Source organism: Phycodurus eques, chromosome 3 (genome assembly GCF_024500275.1).
Source record: "Phycodurus eques isolate BA_2022a chromosome 3, UOR_Pequ_1.1, whole genome shotgun sequence".
In the NCBI taxonomy this organism is placed as follows: Eukaryota; Metazoa; Chordata; class Actinopteri; order Syngnathiformes; family Syngnathidae; genus Phycodurus; species Phycodurus eques.
Window position 1 is genome coordinate 20,635,709 of NC_084527.1, and position 17,075 is coordinate 20,652,783.

The 17,075-nt window shown below is 42.0% G+C and overlaps 1 protein-coding gene across 42 annotated transcripts in view; it reads left to right on the top strand.

Moving 5' to 3' along the window:
* camk2b1 (calcium/calmodulin-dependent protein kinase (CaM kinase) II beta 1) overlaps positions 1 to 15,449 on the top strand; it is a 67,661-nt gene extending 52,212 nt beyond the window's left edge. For 22 of the 42 annotated variants that reach the window (XM_061672498.1, XM_061672503.1, XM_061672507.1 and 19 more), the window contains 4 exons: positions 8,006 to 8,081; positions 8,167 to 8,261; positions 8,516 to 8,773; positions 13,210 to 15,449. In XM_061672498.1, the coding sequence (XP_061528482.1) occupies positions 8,006 to 8,081; positions 8,167 to 8,261; positions 8,516 to 8,769 (425 nt within the window). In that variant the 3' untranslated portion in view covers positions 8,770 to 8,773; positions 13,210 to 15,449. The remainder of the gene's footprint in view (positions 1 to 8,005; positions 8,082 to 8,166; positions 8,262 to 8,515; positions 8,774 to 13,209) is intronic. The other 20 variants (XM_061672500.1, XM_061672506.1, XM_061672509.1 and 17 more) reach the window with 1 other exon arrangement.
* Positions 15,450 to 17,075: the final 1,626 nt, after the last annotated feature.

The window sequence follows — 17,075 nt, forward strand, 5'->3', positions numbered from 1 at the left end:
TAGTGTTGCCTGTTGCCAAGAATTTTTTTTTTGTCTCATTTGGGACAGGCGAACTATTACTTTTCTCAGCCGAAACGCTTATCGGGTGGGAAATATTTGACTATTTTTGCATGCACGAGCTAAGAGTACTTAAAGTATCTCAAGCCCCAACGTGGGTTGCGTGGAGCGGAGGTCCACCGTGGCGCAAGTTGAATGGTGGCGATGTTGCGTTGTCCAGGCACACCGGGGCCATCACTGCGTCACCGGTTGGTTAGAAGTCGCGTGCGCTGACCGCGGCGCTAAAATCCAGGGCCGCCAGCTCAGCGGCCAGCGTCCTCTTTATGGATTGGGGAGTGACGTTTCTCAGCCTACATCCGCACAGCCTTGCTTTTTCCATTCCGCGAGGGGCACATCTCGCCCAATCGATTGCAAAGCGACGCTCAGACAGGCGAGGTGTGTTCGAAGTGATGATGTGTCCTGCAATCCCCATTAGTTGTCAGTTGTTGCCACTCTTTTTTGATTGGGTGATTAACGTACACCCCTCTAAACAGTTACAGCAGGCACAGCCACCACTTTGTAGACATTGGCATTGAGCAGCAGTGCCGCATTTCGCATAGTTTTCGATTATGAACAAAACAAAAGGACAAAATGTTTGTCTCATTTGGGACAGGTGTGCTATTACCCGTCTCAGCCCATACACTTATCAGCTTTTTCCACATGAACGAGCTCAGTGTACTTTTCTCAGCCCCAAATTTGTTACGATGACAAACAGCGTTGCCTGTTTTCAATGGATTCCAACTCTGTCAGGAACAAAATGTTCCTTTGGGACAGGTGCGCTATTACTTTTCCCAACCCAAACACATATCGATTCAAAAATATTGAAATGTTTAGATAGGAAGTTTAACAGTGGAAAAACAACAACCCAACAACCTAGAAATGCACTTGGTAGAGTGCAGACCTCCTCCAAGTTTGAACTAATCTCAAAAGCGATGTATGAATCCCAATTCGAATCAAGGTAGAACGTTGTGTAAAACGTAAATAAAATAATGTTTTCAAATCCTTTCCGACGTACATTTTATTGAATGCACTACAGAGAAAATATATTAAATTTTCCAACTGATGAAAATTATTATTATTTATTATTTTCTTTTGCAAATATTCTCTCATTTTGAATTTGACGGCTGCAACACGGTCCCAAAAAGCTGGGACAGGGACAACAGAAGTCCACGAAAGTTGAGGAATGCTCCAAAAACACCTGTTTGGGACAGTCCACAGGTGAACAGGTTAAGTGGAAAGAGGTGAGTGTCATGATTGAGGATAAAAGGAGCATCCCCAAAAGACTCAGTTGTTCACAAGCAGGGATGGCTGAGGTTTACCACTTTGGTATGTATGCCAATATACTCCGTGAGTAAATAGTCCAACAGTTTAAGAACAATGATTCTCAACATACAATTGGAAGGAATTTAGGGATTTCATCAACGGTCCATAATATCATCAAAATACTGACAGAATCAGGAGAAATCGCTGCATTAAAGCAGCATTTGAATGCCCCTGACCTCTGATTCCCTCAGGCGGCACGGTAATTAAAAAAAATGGCTTTATTATGTAATAGATATTGTCACGTGGGCTCAAGAACACTTCAGAAAACCATTGTCAGTTAACACAGTTTGTCCCTACATCTACAGATGCAAGTTAAAACTCTACCATTCAAATTGAAAGCCATATACTGTATCAACAACACCCAAAAACGCCGCCGGCTTCTCTGGGCCCGCGCTCATCTGAGATGGACTGATTCTGTGGAAAAGTGTGCTGTCGTCTGACGAATCCACATTTCAAATAGTTTTGGGAAATCATGGATGTCTTGTCCTCTATCCAAAGAGGTAAAGGACCATCTGGATTTTTATCAGCGCAAAGTTAAAAAAGCCAGCATCTGTGATGGTATGCAGGTGTGTTAGTGCCCATGGTGTGAGTAACTTGCACATCTGTGAAGGCACCATTAATGCAGAAAGTTACATACAGGTTTGGGAGCAACGTATGGTGCCATCCAAGCAACATCTTTCTCAGAGACGTCCCTGCTTATTTCAACTAGACAATGCCAAGCCACATTCTGCACTTGTTACAATAGCATGGCTTCGTAGTAAAAGAGTGAGAGTACTAGACCGGCCTGCCTGCAGTCCAGACCTGTCTCCCATTGAAAATGTGTGGCACATTATGATACGCAAAATACGACAATGGAGATCCCGACTGACAAAATGAATGAATATTTGCAGAAAAACAATACTGTGAAGTTTATCAGTTTGAACATTAAATATATTGTAAATGTTGTGTATTCAATTGAATAGAGGGTTGAAAGGATTTGCAACTCATTGTATTCTGTTTTTATTTACATTTTACACACTGTCCCAACTTCATTTGAATTAGGGTTTGTAGTCGTCTGTCCTTATCTGTGCTTCCTGAATCACAGGACTGTACCATTTTAGAATCTGGCGTGGCGGCGAACATTGTGACTGTAAAATTGCGGTGGATCTTATTTTTGTTTGTTACTTCCTTGACGACAGACGGGGTGCTATCATTTGAATTCTCGGAAATAAAATTCCTCTGTCTGCGCCTTTACCCAGATCCTTACCAAGCTGCTGCAATCCATTTTACTAACAAACTACAATCCAAATTCCTGCCTTTCGCAGCTGGAGTCAAATATAAAAAATAAAATAACTATATTTTGACATGACATTTTATTCCTGGAAAATAGGCAAAGGTTTCGTTCCTACTGCATTTAATTGGCGTTAGGTTTATAAGAGAGTCCTTACGATTTCTGTGTTGGACACAAACGTTTGGCCAACTCCTACCTTAAGCAGCTACCAACTTGGTTGGCTCCATAGACCCCCTTGGGAGGAGAGGGTTTAAGGGTTGCTGGGTGGTCTTAATTTAGCCCCGGTGGCAGGACAACGGCAACACAGTGGCCAGGGAGGCGTTGAAGGCAAGCTGTGTGATCGTGGCGTTCATCTGGCCTAGACTTTCCCGAACCGCTGGATGGTGTGCCCGGTTACCAGACCAGACCCTGCACACAGGTGGTCCCGAGTGGGTGGATAGTGGGAATAGTGGCGGTGGTGGTCTTGGTCGGCTCTCGTCTGGTCAGTCAGGGCTGGACAGCTGCTTTGTAACCCAACACCTACATGGGCTTTTGGATCGACTCTGGTTACTCCTAGGCCAAAAAACACATGTAAGTCTGTCTTAGCTTCGTTGCCGAGCATACATTTGGACCAAAAGGTTTCAAAATAGTTTTGTGAAATCATGGATGTCGTTTCCCCATAGAGCCCAGAAGGTATTAACCTTCTGGGCTCTATGCTGGTCATTTGTCTACGTCGCCTCTTATTTTTTAAACAGTTTTAGCCATGTCGGCTAACACTTGGTGGTTCCGAAATATTAGATTTTTTTCAACCCAATGTCTTAACCCAAAACATATTGTTATATGCTTATTTGATTTGGGCTGAATAGCATTGCGTATTCTGGATGGATTCAGGATCAGCTAAAGAAACAAATTGGCATCTTGTTCTGCAAAGGTGAGCTGTTACTTTTTTCTGCCCCTCACTTCGGAAAGATATATATTCTAGAATAAAGCGACTATTCTCGACCCAAAACGTCTTGTTATACGCACATTTCAATAGCACGTAATAGCATTGGCTGTTTTCAAACTTGATCAAATACCCAAATGTTTGTTTCATTTATGTCAGGTGAGCTACTACTTTTCTAAGCCCAGACAGCTATTGGTTCTAAAATATTGGGCGTTTTCCGCACTTTTTAAGTCAATACTTCTCGTCATAGATTCATTTCAACTGCGCAATATAACATTACCTGTTTTCCACTGATTCAACCACAGTCAAAGAACAAAATGTGTTTGTTTACGACAGTGGATCTATTGTGTTTCCCAGCCCATGGGTTCGGAAATACGTCGGCGCCTTGAGATAAGAATGACCCGACCTGGGAGTTTTACGATATGAGCCGTCGTTCGCCTCATTTTTTGATTTGACCTGCAAGAAAAAAAACTTTCGATACGAGCACTGTATGGTGGCAGGTGAACTCAACATGTTTTGTACAGCGTGAACAATTACTAATGATTACTGTCAAAGTCAACATAAAAGAAAGAGAACAATTGTATGAAATTATTTTTTGCTTCATGCTAACAAAACATGATGCTTTAAGAAAAGGATATTTGAACACAAACGGTACATCAACACACGCAGACAGATAATAAAACAATACTCACAGGCATATCTTCTTTATCCTCTGCGGAAAAAAAACAAGTAATACTACTGCAGCTTACTTGAAACTCTTCTTTGTGTGCGTATGATTGTATTATAATGTTGTTGTTGATTGTTTTTAATGATGTTATTACTAGCACACCCATGGCCCTATGAGGATAAGCGGTTCAGAAAAAGGATGGATGAATGGATGGTTGTATGCTTTTGCTAAGGACAATATTATAGAGAGCTATTTTCATTCAAAAACACAGTACAACATTTTTGGGAGAAGCTGCAACTGATGAATGGCATTTTCATTCATTTCAAGGGGTAAGATGATTTCAGAATAATGAGCGTGTTCACGGAACAAATCAACCTTCAACAAGGCTCCGCTGAACTTTAAACAGAAGAATTTTAAAAGCGAGCGGTTGTTGGTTTATATGTGCCCTGCGATTGGCTGGCGGCCAGTTCAGGGTGTATCCCGCCTCTCTTCTGAAAGTAGCTGGGATAGGCTCCAGCACGCTCTCGACCTTAGTGAGGATAAGTGGAACCGAAAATGAATGAATGAATAAGTAGTCGTCATATTCGACATCCCTCTCCTTCTGGGCATATTTTGATGTATCGTACTAATTTTACATTTGCATCCGCTGTAATGGGTTGTTACCTGACAACTAGTTGTCAATTCATTTCGTTAGCATTTGCATTTAATTTCTGAAGGACAATTGCCTCTTCTTGTGCGTCTTTTTCTGTAGCTGGATGTCATCTTTCGCCTTGTGTGTGTGCGCGCGTGCTTGCTTGCTTTGTGTGTCCGCCAACGCAGCCTCTGTATACGAGCAGCCCTCGAATCCTTTTAACCGCCTCCCATGTTTATTATTAGGTAAACATACATTCATCATAATGGCATTGCCAAGGTTAAACAAAATAAGAGTATTTCTCTTCAAAGATTTTCTAATCCTCCTCCTCACACCCACGCTTGCATCGTTGGTAATAACTCAGTGGCTTCCTCTCGAGGACGTGTGTGAAATCGGCCAGTGTTTGAACAAGTTTGCATTGATTTGCGTCCTTCCTCCACCCAGCGGCCGCCAAGTTTGCTGAGCTCCTGGGCTCCGTGCGCAGGGGCTCAGGGCTCGCATCGGACGTAGAAGGCCCACCTGCATCGTTGCCCCCCCAGCCACAGCCCACACCCATCGCCACCCACCCAGCACCCTTCCCTTCACACCCCCCCGTTGTCCCCATGCAGAGTAAGTGGGCGAGCGCAGTCAGTACGTTTGCATGGAGAAAAGAAACTAAATTATAGTGATTTTTTTTTTTCATTTGTAAGATGACCACTGTTCTATTTGTAAAATGTTGTTCATTGTAATATTACAATATTAATATCATAAAAAATGAATACCGACGAGCCCCCCCTGAGATCTTGATTATTGTAGAAGTTAAAAATGACTCAGGCAATTATGCTAATAGGCAAAGGATGTTACACGTTTATGGTATTATTCATTGTATTATTATGTTATTAATACTTTCATGTTAAATCATGACTATTTTAGTGTAAAATTAAGATTTTTTTACTATAACATTACGTCATTGCATGAATCTTTTTTTAACTATACCCCAGTAATAATACAAATTTATTGTATTAAAATTCTAAAATAATATTGATGTTTATAGATAATTAGATAATTAAAGACAACCTCCCCCCCCCCCCCCATAACATTCTGACTATCCAATAACATTTAGGTTTTATTGTAAAATTCAGATTTTTTTTAATTACAACAATTATCTCGTAAAAGTCTGACTTTTTGTCTCATAATGTTCCAACATAAATACAATGGTGACTTTTTTCTTGTAACATTACAACAATAACCTTGTCAAATTAAGATTTTTAATGTAACTTTTTTTCTGCAAATGCAGTTCCAGTGCATGTACTGTACATGTACAGACTTTATGGAAGCTTAACCAACAGTAGTATATATAGTGGATAGAAATAGTCTACACACCCCTATTCAAATGCCATTTTTTTTTTTTTTAGATAGACCAAGATAAATTATTTCAAAGGTTTTTCCACCATTAATATGAGCTAGAACCTGTACAACGCAACTGAAAAAAATGAAATCCTTTCCAGAGGAGAAGTAAAATTAAACTGAGATAATGTCTTTGTACAAGTGTGCACACCCTCTTATAACAGGTGATGTGTCTGTGTTGCGAATTAACCAATCACATTCAAATTCGTTTTAAATGGGAATCAGCACACACCTGCCACCATTTAAAGCGCCTCTGATGAACCCCAAATAAAGTTCAGTTGTTCTCGTAGGCTTTTCCTGACATTTTTCGAAGGCATTAGCATTTTATCAATCAAGTTGTAAAGGCTATATAGGTCACGTTAATATATCACAAAAATGTGGAACGAGAACAGGGGTGTGTAGACTTTTGAAGTCCACTCTATCACATCATATAGTCCAATTGTATACGTCCCTCCTCATGGCATCTTGCCCAGTGTCCCGGCTCACAGACCTGGTGAGCAGCGTTCGCAGGGCCCCCGCCCCAGCCGCACCCGAACCTGACGCCGCTCCGGTTCCGGCAGTCAGGCCAGGGCCTCCGCCCGTGCAAGCCGCCTCCCCGCCTCCCCCCTCACCCCCCTCCTCCTCCTCCACCTCCTCCTCCTCCTCCCAGAGTAAGTACAGTTTGAGGTTTTGGCGTGCAGGCATGTCACTGGTTGCGCTTGGCCAGCAAGGCATTGTGGGTAGAATCGCTTGGTTGTTTCGGACTGAGCACTCTGAGTAGATGGTGACACGAGGAAATAACTGTGCATGTGTGTTTGACGGTTGTTGCCATGATGACGAGAAAGTGGCCTGTTTTGGGGTTGATGCCTCGCCTCCAGTGCATCCACTTCCTGTTTATTTCTTGATTTTTATTTGAAGGAAGCACAGTCTACGCTCACTGCGGGAATGAACTTGAAAACTAACTGCAATTATTACATTTTGTAAATCTTAATCTTATTTGTATACAGTCCTACCTTACCTTGTTTTACAAGTTTAATCAGACCAAGCTTGTAACTCAATTTACTCTAATCAATTTTCCCTATTGAAATGAATTGAAATGCCATACATCTGTTTCAGACCCCCCCCCCCCCCCCCAAACAACACCACTAATTCATTCATTGTTTTTAATAAAGTCTATTATATAAATATATAATAAAACCTAATAAGAGAGAATGTAAACAAAAAATATATATTATGATACAGTAATCATCATCATCCTCATCATTTGGAACAAATATTGGCCCATTGGAAATAGAAATAATCCTTTCCTTTTGTAAAATTCTCATTATTTATTTCCAGTTTTAACATTACAGCATTATTCTTGAATAATTATTAGATTTTACCACATTACATTCATTTTGTAAAATTCAGACTTTTTTTCTTGTAAGGTTTTGACTGTCATATTTTTTTTAATCGTAATGCTCTTTCAACATTTATCTTGTAAAGTTACTTTTTTTATGAACCAAATTCCGACATCAATCAAATAAAACATTTTTTTTTTTCCTCACACAATATTCATCTATATTTGAGTAGAATAGCAAATATATTGGAGTCAAATTACAAATATTTTCTTGTACGATGAGTTTTTTAAAAATGTTTTCGCATAAAAATGACCCATTTTTTGGTGTAATATAATGACTATATTCTTGTAATACTACAACTTTATTGTTGGCAAATTGCAACTTTATAATCACAACTGAAAAAGACAACATGTTATTGATGTCGTACGTTGGTTCCCTCCTCCCTTTACAGCCCGCAAACAGGAAATCATAAAGATCACCGAGCAGCTCATTGAGGCCATCAACAACGCAGACTTTGAGGCTTACGCGTGAGTCCGCCTGGTCTTGATGTTCGCCGTTGGCACATTTTTGACATTGTCCGATTGGGTTTCTAGCTTCTCTTTCCCTCGGCAGCAAAATCTGCGACCCGGGCTTGACTTCCTTTGAACCCGAAGCGCTGGGCAACCTGGTGGAAGGGATGGACTTCCACAGGTTCTACTTTGACAACCGTAAGACTCTTTTGGCAACAGCGATTCGTTAAAAAAAGTAATCATGTATGACAACATACTGTCACTCTATTCGTTCATTAGTTATTTCATTGGTTAGGTAATACATTTGTTCGTTACAAAGTCAGTTTGTTTGTCCGTTCATTTATTAGTTATACAGGCTGTGTGTTAACCAATCAGTATAGTCGGTTAGTCATTCTTTTGGTTCATTTGTCAATTATTTAGGTATTAATAATAAGTGATACCGATGGTAATAGGTGTGCTGTCCATCCATCCAGTGCTGTCTAAAAACACCAAGCCCATCCACACCACCCTCCTGAACCCTCACGTGCACCTGATCGGCGAAGACGCCGCCTGCATCGCGTACATCCGCCTCACGCAGTTTGTGGACGGGCAGGGTCGACCGCGATCCAGCCAGTCTGAGGAGACCCGAGTGTGGCACCGCAGGGACGCCAAGTGGCAGAACATACACTTCCACTGCTCCGGCGCTCCTGCCGCACCGCTGCAGTAGTCGGGTACCCGTCGCCTCGTCGTCACCACAACTCGAGGATGGCACTCGGTAGAGCGCAGACCTCCGCCAAGGCCCGAACAATCCTGAATGTGTCTTTTCGAATCATTATTCGGAGCTCCGCATAGTAGCAGGCTTGGGATTTTGAGTCAGTCCATCCATCCGCTTAACTAGCCAGCTGAAAACTCCTTTTTGACTCATCCTATAAACTAACTAACTACACAAGTGGACAAAATCGTTGGTAGCCCTCTGTTAATGACAAACAAAAAACAACAGTGGTCACAGAAATAACAATAATAAATACCATTTTAATTCAACTTAACCAATACAAATCAGACATTGCTTTTGAATGATGGTTAAACCGAATGATTTTAAAAAAACAACAACAACTCATGAAACAGGCCTGGACAAAAATTATGATTGAAAATCATTTGACCATAGGGCCTGCCGTTAGCATCACAGGCGTTTTCAAACTTGTAATCAGTCAGGTTAAAGGGTGACGAGTAATCACCGTGCTGTTTGGCGAGCTGGTGTGCGCCACACGAAACACGGACCAGAGGAAGCAAAGGAGAGAGTTGTCTCAGGGGGCTGGGGGAAAAAAGATAGACAAGCACGTTGAAGGTCAACGCTATGAAGAACATCTCCAAGCAGATCATATGGATAATATGAATATGAACAACCCCCAAAGGAATTCAAGGTCAAGGTTCAGGTACATCAGTGTCAGATCGCACCATCTTTCATTTTAGCCAACATGAACTTTATGGGAGATGATCAAGGGGGGACGACACAGTTGAAAATAAAAAAATAAAAAAAAGCGGGGCTGTAATTTGCCAAACCACATGTTGACAAGCCACAGAGCTTCTGGGAAGATGTCCTCCTGAGCGATGAGACAAAATTGGAACTTGTTGGCAAGGCACACCAGCTTGGTTTGGTCTCAGTCGCAGGTCATCCGTCGTCTTCTTCTTTTCCTCTGGGCTTGTCCCTTTAGGGGTCGCCACAGAGCGTCATCCTTTTCCATGGAAGCCTATCTCCTGCATCCTCCTCTCGAACACCAACTGCCCTCATGTCTTCCCTCACGACATCCATCCACCTTCTCTTTGGTCTTCCTCTCGCTCTCTTGCCTGGCAGCTCCATCCTCATCATCCTTCTACCAATATACTCACTATTTCTCCTCTGGACGTGTCCAAACCATCGAAGTCTGCGCTCTCTAACTTTGTCTCCAAAACATCGAACCTTGGCTGTGCCTCTGATGAGCTCCTTTCTAATTTTATCCAACCTGGTCACTCCGAGAGCGAACCTCAACATCTTCATTTCCGCCACCTCCAGCTCTGCTTCCTGTTGTCTCTTCAGCGCCACTGTCTCTAATCCGTACATCATGGCTGGCCTCAATACTGTTTTATAAACTTTGCCCTTCATCCTAGCAGAGACTCTTCTGTCACATAACACACCTGACACCTTCCTCCACCCGTTCCAACCTGCTTGGACCCGTTTCTTCACTTCCTGACCACACTCACCATTGCTCTGGACGGTTGACCCCAAGTATTTAAAGTCCTCCACCCTTGCTATCTCTTCTCCCTGTAGCCTCATTCTTCCCCCACCACCCCTCGTACATGTCCTGTATTATTCTAACATACTTCTCTGCCACTCCAGACGTCTGCATGGAGTACCAGAGTTCCTCCCTGGGTACTCTGTCATAGGCTTTCTCTAGATCTACAAAGACACAATGTAGCTCCTTCTGACCTTCTCTGTACTTTTCCATCAACATCCTCAAGGCAAATAATGCATCTGTGGTACTCTTTCTAGGCATGAAACTATACTGTTGCTCGCAAATACTCACTTCTGTCCTGAGTCTAGCCTCCACTACTCTTTCCCATAACTTCATTGTGTGGCTCATCAACTTTATTCCTCTATAGTTCCCACAGCTCTGCACATCACCTTTGTTCTTAAAAATGGGCACCAGTACACTTTTCCTCCATTCCTCAGGCATCTTCTCACCTGCTAGAATTCTATTGAACGAGCTGGTCAAAAACTTCACAGCCACCTCTCCTAGATTCTTCCATACCTCCAGAGGAATGTCATCAGGACCAACTGCCTTTCCATTTTTCATCCTCTTTAATGCCTTTCTAACTTCCCCCATACTAATCATTGCCACTTCCTGGTCCACCACACTTACCTCTTCTACTCTCCCTTCTCTATCATTTTCCTCATTCATCAACTCCTCGAAGTATTCTTTCCATCTAGCAAGCACACTGCTGGCACCAGTCAACATATTTCCATCTCTATCCTTAACCACCCTAACCCACTGCACATCCTTCCCATCTCAATCCCTCTGTCTGGCCAACCTGTATAGATCCTTTTCTCCTTCCTTAGTGTCCGACCTGGCATACATGTCACCATATGCCTCTTGTTTGGCCTTTGCCACCTCTACCTTTGCCCTGTGTCGCATCTCAATGGATTCCTTTCGCCTCTCCTCGGTCCTCTCAGTGTCCCACTTCTTCTTAGCTCACCTTTTTCCTTGTATGATTTCCTGCGCTGTGAGGTTCCACCACCAAGTCTCCTTTTCTCCTTTCCTGCCAGAAGATACACCAAGTACTCTCCTGCCTGCCTCTCTGATCACCTTGGCTGCAGCGGTCCAGTCTTCTGGAAGCTCCTCCCGTCCACCGAGAGCCTGTATCACCTCTTCCCGAAAACCACATGGTTCTCTTCTCTGCCTTTGTCTTCCTAATTGTCCTCCTCACCGCCAGAGTCATCTTACTCCCCACCATCCTATGCTGTCTAAGCACACTCTCTCCTACCATTACCTTACAGTCGGTAACCTCCTTCAGATTTCATCGTCTGCACAAAATGTAATCCAACTGCGTGGTTTTACCTCCGCTATTGTAGGTCACCCTATGTTCCTGCCTCTTCTGGAACAAAGTGTTCACTACAGCCCTTTCCATCCTTTTTGCAAAGTCTACCACCATCTGTCCCTCCAAGTTCCTTTCCTGGATGCCGTACTTACCCATCACTTCTTCATCGCCCCTGTTTCCTTCACCAACATGTCCATTACAATCTGCACCAATCACGACTCTCTCTCTGTCTGGGATGCTCAGAACTACATCATCTAGCTCCTTCCAGAATTTCTCTTTCACCTCTAGGTCACATCCTACCTGTGGGGCATAGCCACTAATCACATTACACATAACACCCTCAATTTCAAATTTCAGCCTCATCACTCGATCTGATACTCTTTTCACCTCCAAGACATTCTTAGCCCACTCTTCTTTCAAAATAACCCCGACTCCATTTCTCTTCCCATCGACACCATGGTAAAATAATTTAAACCCAGCTCCTAAACTTCTAGCCTTACTGCCTTTCCACCTGGTCTCCTGGACACACAATATATCAACCTTTCTCCTCATCATCATGTCAACCAACTCCCGAGATTTTCCTGTCATAGTCCCAACATTCAAAGTCCCCACATTCAGTTCTAGGCTCTGTGTTTTCCTCTTCTCTTTCTGCCGAAGAACCCGCTTTCCACCTCCTCTTCTTCTTTGACTTCGACCCACAGTAGCTGAATTTCCAACGGCGCCCCGCAGGTTGACGGCGCCGGTGGCGGACGTTGTTAACCCGGGCCACGACCGATCCGGTATGGAATTCTTTGGATGAACGCTCATATTTGTTTGGCAAGGTTTTAAGCCGGATGCCCTTCCTGACGCAACCCTCTGCATTTATCCGGGCTTGGGACCGGCCTACAGTTTGCACTGACTTGTGCCCCCCATAGGGCTGCATTCCTCACGAGATCCATCAATTGTTTCAATTTCAATATATTTGTATTTATGACTTTTGCCAGATTCAAATGATTTCTGTGAGCACTGTGGGCTCTTTTCTTTCAGACAACAATTTGTAACCCACTCGCTTGTAACTCGAGGACAATCAGTTGGAGTCAGTCTGCTCTCTCGTTAGCTGGATGGTTAGTCAGTCCGTCTTTTGGAGATCAAATTGTCTTCTCGCTAGTTAGTCACTCGGTCAATCAGTCTGCCCTCTAGCTAGCTAGTTCAGTCAGTCCGTCTGTCGGTCCACTTGCTAGTTATCCAGTCACTCAGTCCAACCAGCTTCAAACCACAACAAGTACAAGTTGATTGGTTAGTTAGTTAGGATTACTCAAAACTACTTTTCATGCGCTACCATTCATTTTTTTGTTGTTCGTGACCAGATACAATTGTTTCATCTTTTCGGTCTTTGAGTCACTATGGCGTGAATTGAATGCATCGGTGCAGCCCAGAATTAAAATGGCGTTTTCTGTCATACTCTGTGAACCAGGAAGTAACTCACTCGCTAAAACCAAACAAAAGAATAACAAACAGATGATAGTTCGGCCTCGGTGGAGGTCATGCCTGCTAGCCTTTTAGCTTCCCAATGCCAGTGTTTTTCTAATAACAATGATTCCGTTTCGTTTTCCAGACGTGCGAGCGAGAGAGAGCCTCCGTTTGTTTTGTCAGGAGGGAGAGGATGATGAAGATACGTAATCGAGAGCGTCATGAGTCGGAACGTTTAACAGCAACTTCCTCACTGCACATGCGCGCACGCACACACACACACACACACGCACGCACGCACGCACGTTTGTGAAGCCTCGTGTCACTGCACTGGAAACACATTATGTAAAGTTTGAAGCCCTTATTCTAATAACGAATTCAAGTCATGATTATTACACATTTGTATATAGTATGTCATTTGTACCATGAAAATGATTAATGCCAGTGGTTTCTAGTTAATGGATTTTTTTGTTTTTTCTTTGTTTTTATTAAGGAAGCATGCACCCCCGTGGCTATTAAGTGAAACATTATACGTATATACAGTTTTTTTTTTTTTTGTGTGTAATTCTCTAATTATGCTCTATGTTAGCCATGATGCTTGCACCCCGCCTCATCATGTCTTTGAGCGCTTTATATTTGAATGTTTTTAGTTTAATTTTTAAATTTATTTGTGAGGGCTCGGGGGTCATTAAGCCCCGGTGTCTTCCCGCTAAAATTATTATGAATATTTTTAATGTTTAATAGGTGAATGAGTCAGGTGCCAAATAACTGCCAAAAATGAATGCATCATATGAGTGTAATTAATATATTGGAACAAATCATCTAAAATGTATGATTTGTGTTTTGTTGTCTTTGATCCTTAAGTTAAAAAAAGTATTTAGTTCGTTTATAGAAAAACGGTCCGTTTTTTTGTTGTTTTGTTTTAGTTTTTTTTAACTTGTCCTCAGGTTTGATTCATTTTTAGGCATTTATAATTAGACTCAGTCATTTAAAGAGAGACTGCACCATACTGCGCAAGAGCCAAACTAGTATGCCTCGTGTAACTTTTTTTTCCTTTCTCAATGTACTCAAACAGGGATTATTGCCGTCAGAGCAAGAACCCAGTGGATTTTCAACCATTTCCAAAACAAGAAGGTAGCAGACTTCAAATCGGTGAAGGGTCGCTGTCACCGCTCCAAATTTTCAATTGACTTTCAGGGATTATAGTTCTTTGTCAGAGCAAGAATCAAGGATTTTTGAAATTTTCTAAAAACAAGATAGTTAAGATCAATGGTCAAATCAGTGTCTCACGCTCTCACCTCTTCAAACCAATCAACCAAATGTTGCATTTTCACAGCTTGAGAAAATCTCATTTCAAATTGCCTGTTAATTTTTGGCCAGGATTTAGTAGTCCGCCAATTATGTGCCCCGCCCACACAAACACATACACAAAAAAAACAAAAAAACAAAGCATGAACATGTTCTTTTCTTAGTGTGTTTACAGTTTGACTTGCAATGACTGTGCTGGGAACTATTCACTCAATCCCTAATCCCTGTAATAAGGATTTTTTTTTAAAATAGGAACTATCTAGGTGAGTCGGGAATAAACTGAATGCTTCCTAACGAGGCGTTCGGAATCATTCAACTCATTCCCTACTCCCTTATCATTACATAGGGATTTTTATAGGAACTATCTACGTCACTATAAAGTCCACTATATTAAATTATTTATGTGGTGATTATAGCCGCGTGATCTCCAAAAACCATGAATGTTTCAGGAAATAAAGATGGCATGTTTTTTTTGTTATTGAATACTGTATAGTATTGATTTTTAAAAAAAAATATTAAATTGATACCATTTTGTCATATACTTCCGCCCGACAACTGTATTCTTAGTACCACTGGTTTTTTAGCTAATGTGTCTATTTTCTCTGTGTTTTAAGCGCTTATTATATATACAGGTATTTTTGTCTCCAGATGACCTCACGCAGATAAATCTATAAAGTGATGCTTTTGTACAGAAAGAAGACCCAGTCACCAGTCAAGCACAAAACCACAAGCAGCTTCCTCTCCTGATCACTTCCTGGCAGTCTGTTCGCTTGCTCTCGTTTCGCCCGTGCTTTCTACCTTGCTACTTGTCTTTTGCCCCCGTTTTGCTTCTGTCCAATACCATGATGATTTCGTGCTCTTTTGTTGTATTCTGCCGTGCTACTTTTCTGCTCTTGCTTGGACGACTTGTGCTTAAAGGTGTTCTCAATAAAACAGCAACGTTACCATACAAAGTGCCGACCGCTCTCTTTTGCCAGTGGTTTATTTACTTAACTGCAGAGTACCAGTCGCCTATTATCAGAGGGCAGAGCGTTTATTTTTCGCATTGCATTTTTATAATAAATTCATTATTTAATACTTTGAGCCACATTAGTAATTATACCTAATTCAAATTAATACATAACATATGTTTGCCTATTTTTTTAAATATTGTATTTGTATGTTATAGATGCATCTAACAGTTATTTGCATGTTAAATCTTTATTTTTGTTATACAGACTCTTTGCAAAAAAATTGAATATCATGTAAAAGTTTATTTATTTTCATCATTCCATTCAAAACGTTCAACTTTCATAGATTATAGATTCAGGGCCCACAAATTAAACAATTTCAATTTTATTTTGACACAATTTCGGCTTCCAGCGCATAAAACCCACAAAATCAAGAAATTATCCCTTCAAAAAATTAGAATACTGTGAAGAAATCAGCCCAAATTTTGCAGGCCATAAATCTTTTAAACTGAGTGTCACACACAAATCATCTACTAAACTCTAAGCACCTGCTCAGGTTTCCCCAGATGTCATTAAATTGCTTCAGTTTGGTTCAATTGTCTCAGTTGGGTTCAATATGGGGAAGACTGCAGATGTGACAACTGGCCAGAAGACCATCATTGATACCCTCCATAGGATGGGTAAGCCACAAAAAGTACATAGCTAAGGAGTCTGGCAGTTCACAGACTGCTGTGTCCAAGCATATCAATGGAAGGTCCAGTGGCAGGAGAAGATGCACCAACAAAAGAGATGACCGTAGGCTTCAGCGGATTATCAAACAGAGAGGATTGAAGAATCTAGCAGAGATCCAGAAAGAGTGGAATGAGGCGGGAGTCACAGCTTCAAAAAAAACACCACCAAAACACATACAACTGTCGGGTTCCTCGGGTCAAACCACTTCTGAGCCTGAGCCAACGAAAGAAGCGTCTCAACTGAGCCAAGGAGAAGAAGGACTGGACTGTTGGCCAGTGGTCCAAGGTCCTCTTTTCCGATGAAAGTAAAGTGTGCCTTTCATTCGCGAATCCGGGTCCAAGGGTTTGGAGGAAGACGTGTGAAGAACCGAACCCAGGCTGCTTGAGGTCCAGTGTGAAATAGCCACATTCAGTCACGATTTGGGGTGCAATGTCCAATGCAGGTGTTGTTCTTAAATCCAAGGTCACTGCAACAGAATGTTTGAGAGTACTTCACAATTCCTTGTGCTGAGGATCTGCATAAAGATGCAGATTTGATCTTCCAGCAGGACCTGGCCCCAGCACATACCGCCAGAAGCACCAAAACCCGGTTTGATGCCCATGCCATCACAGGGCTTGACTGGCCAGCCAAGTCGCTGTATCTAAACCCCATTGAGAATCTATGGGGTATTATCAAGAGGAAAATGTGGGGCACCAGACCCAAAAACAAAGAAGAACTGAAAGCAAGCATCAAGGAAATCTGGGCTTCCATAACTCCCAGGCAATGCCACAGGCTGATTTCCTCAAATGTCACGACGTATCGAGGCAGTGATTAAAGCAAAGGGGTTCCCAATCATACTTCGAAGATTCACATATCATTTTGAAAGTACCATAATTTGATTGATTTCATGTGACCCTAATTTATTTCTCTTTTTCTACAAAAACGGAGAATAGTGATTTCGTCACAGTATTCATTTTTTGGGGGGAATTCCTGATTTTGTGGGTTTTATGAGGTGGAAGCCCAAATTATGTAAAAATAAACA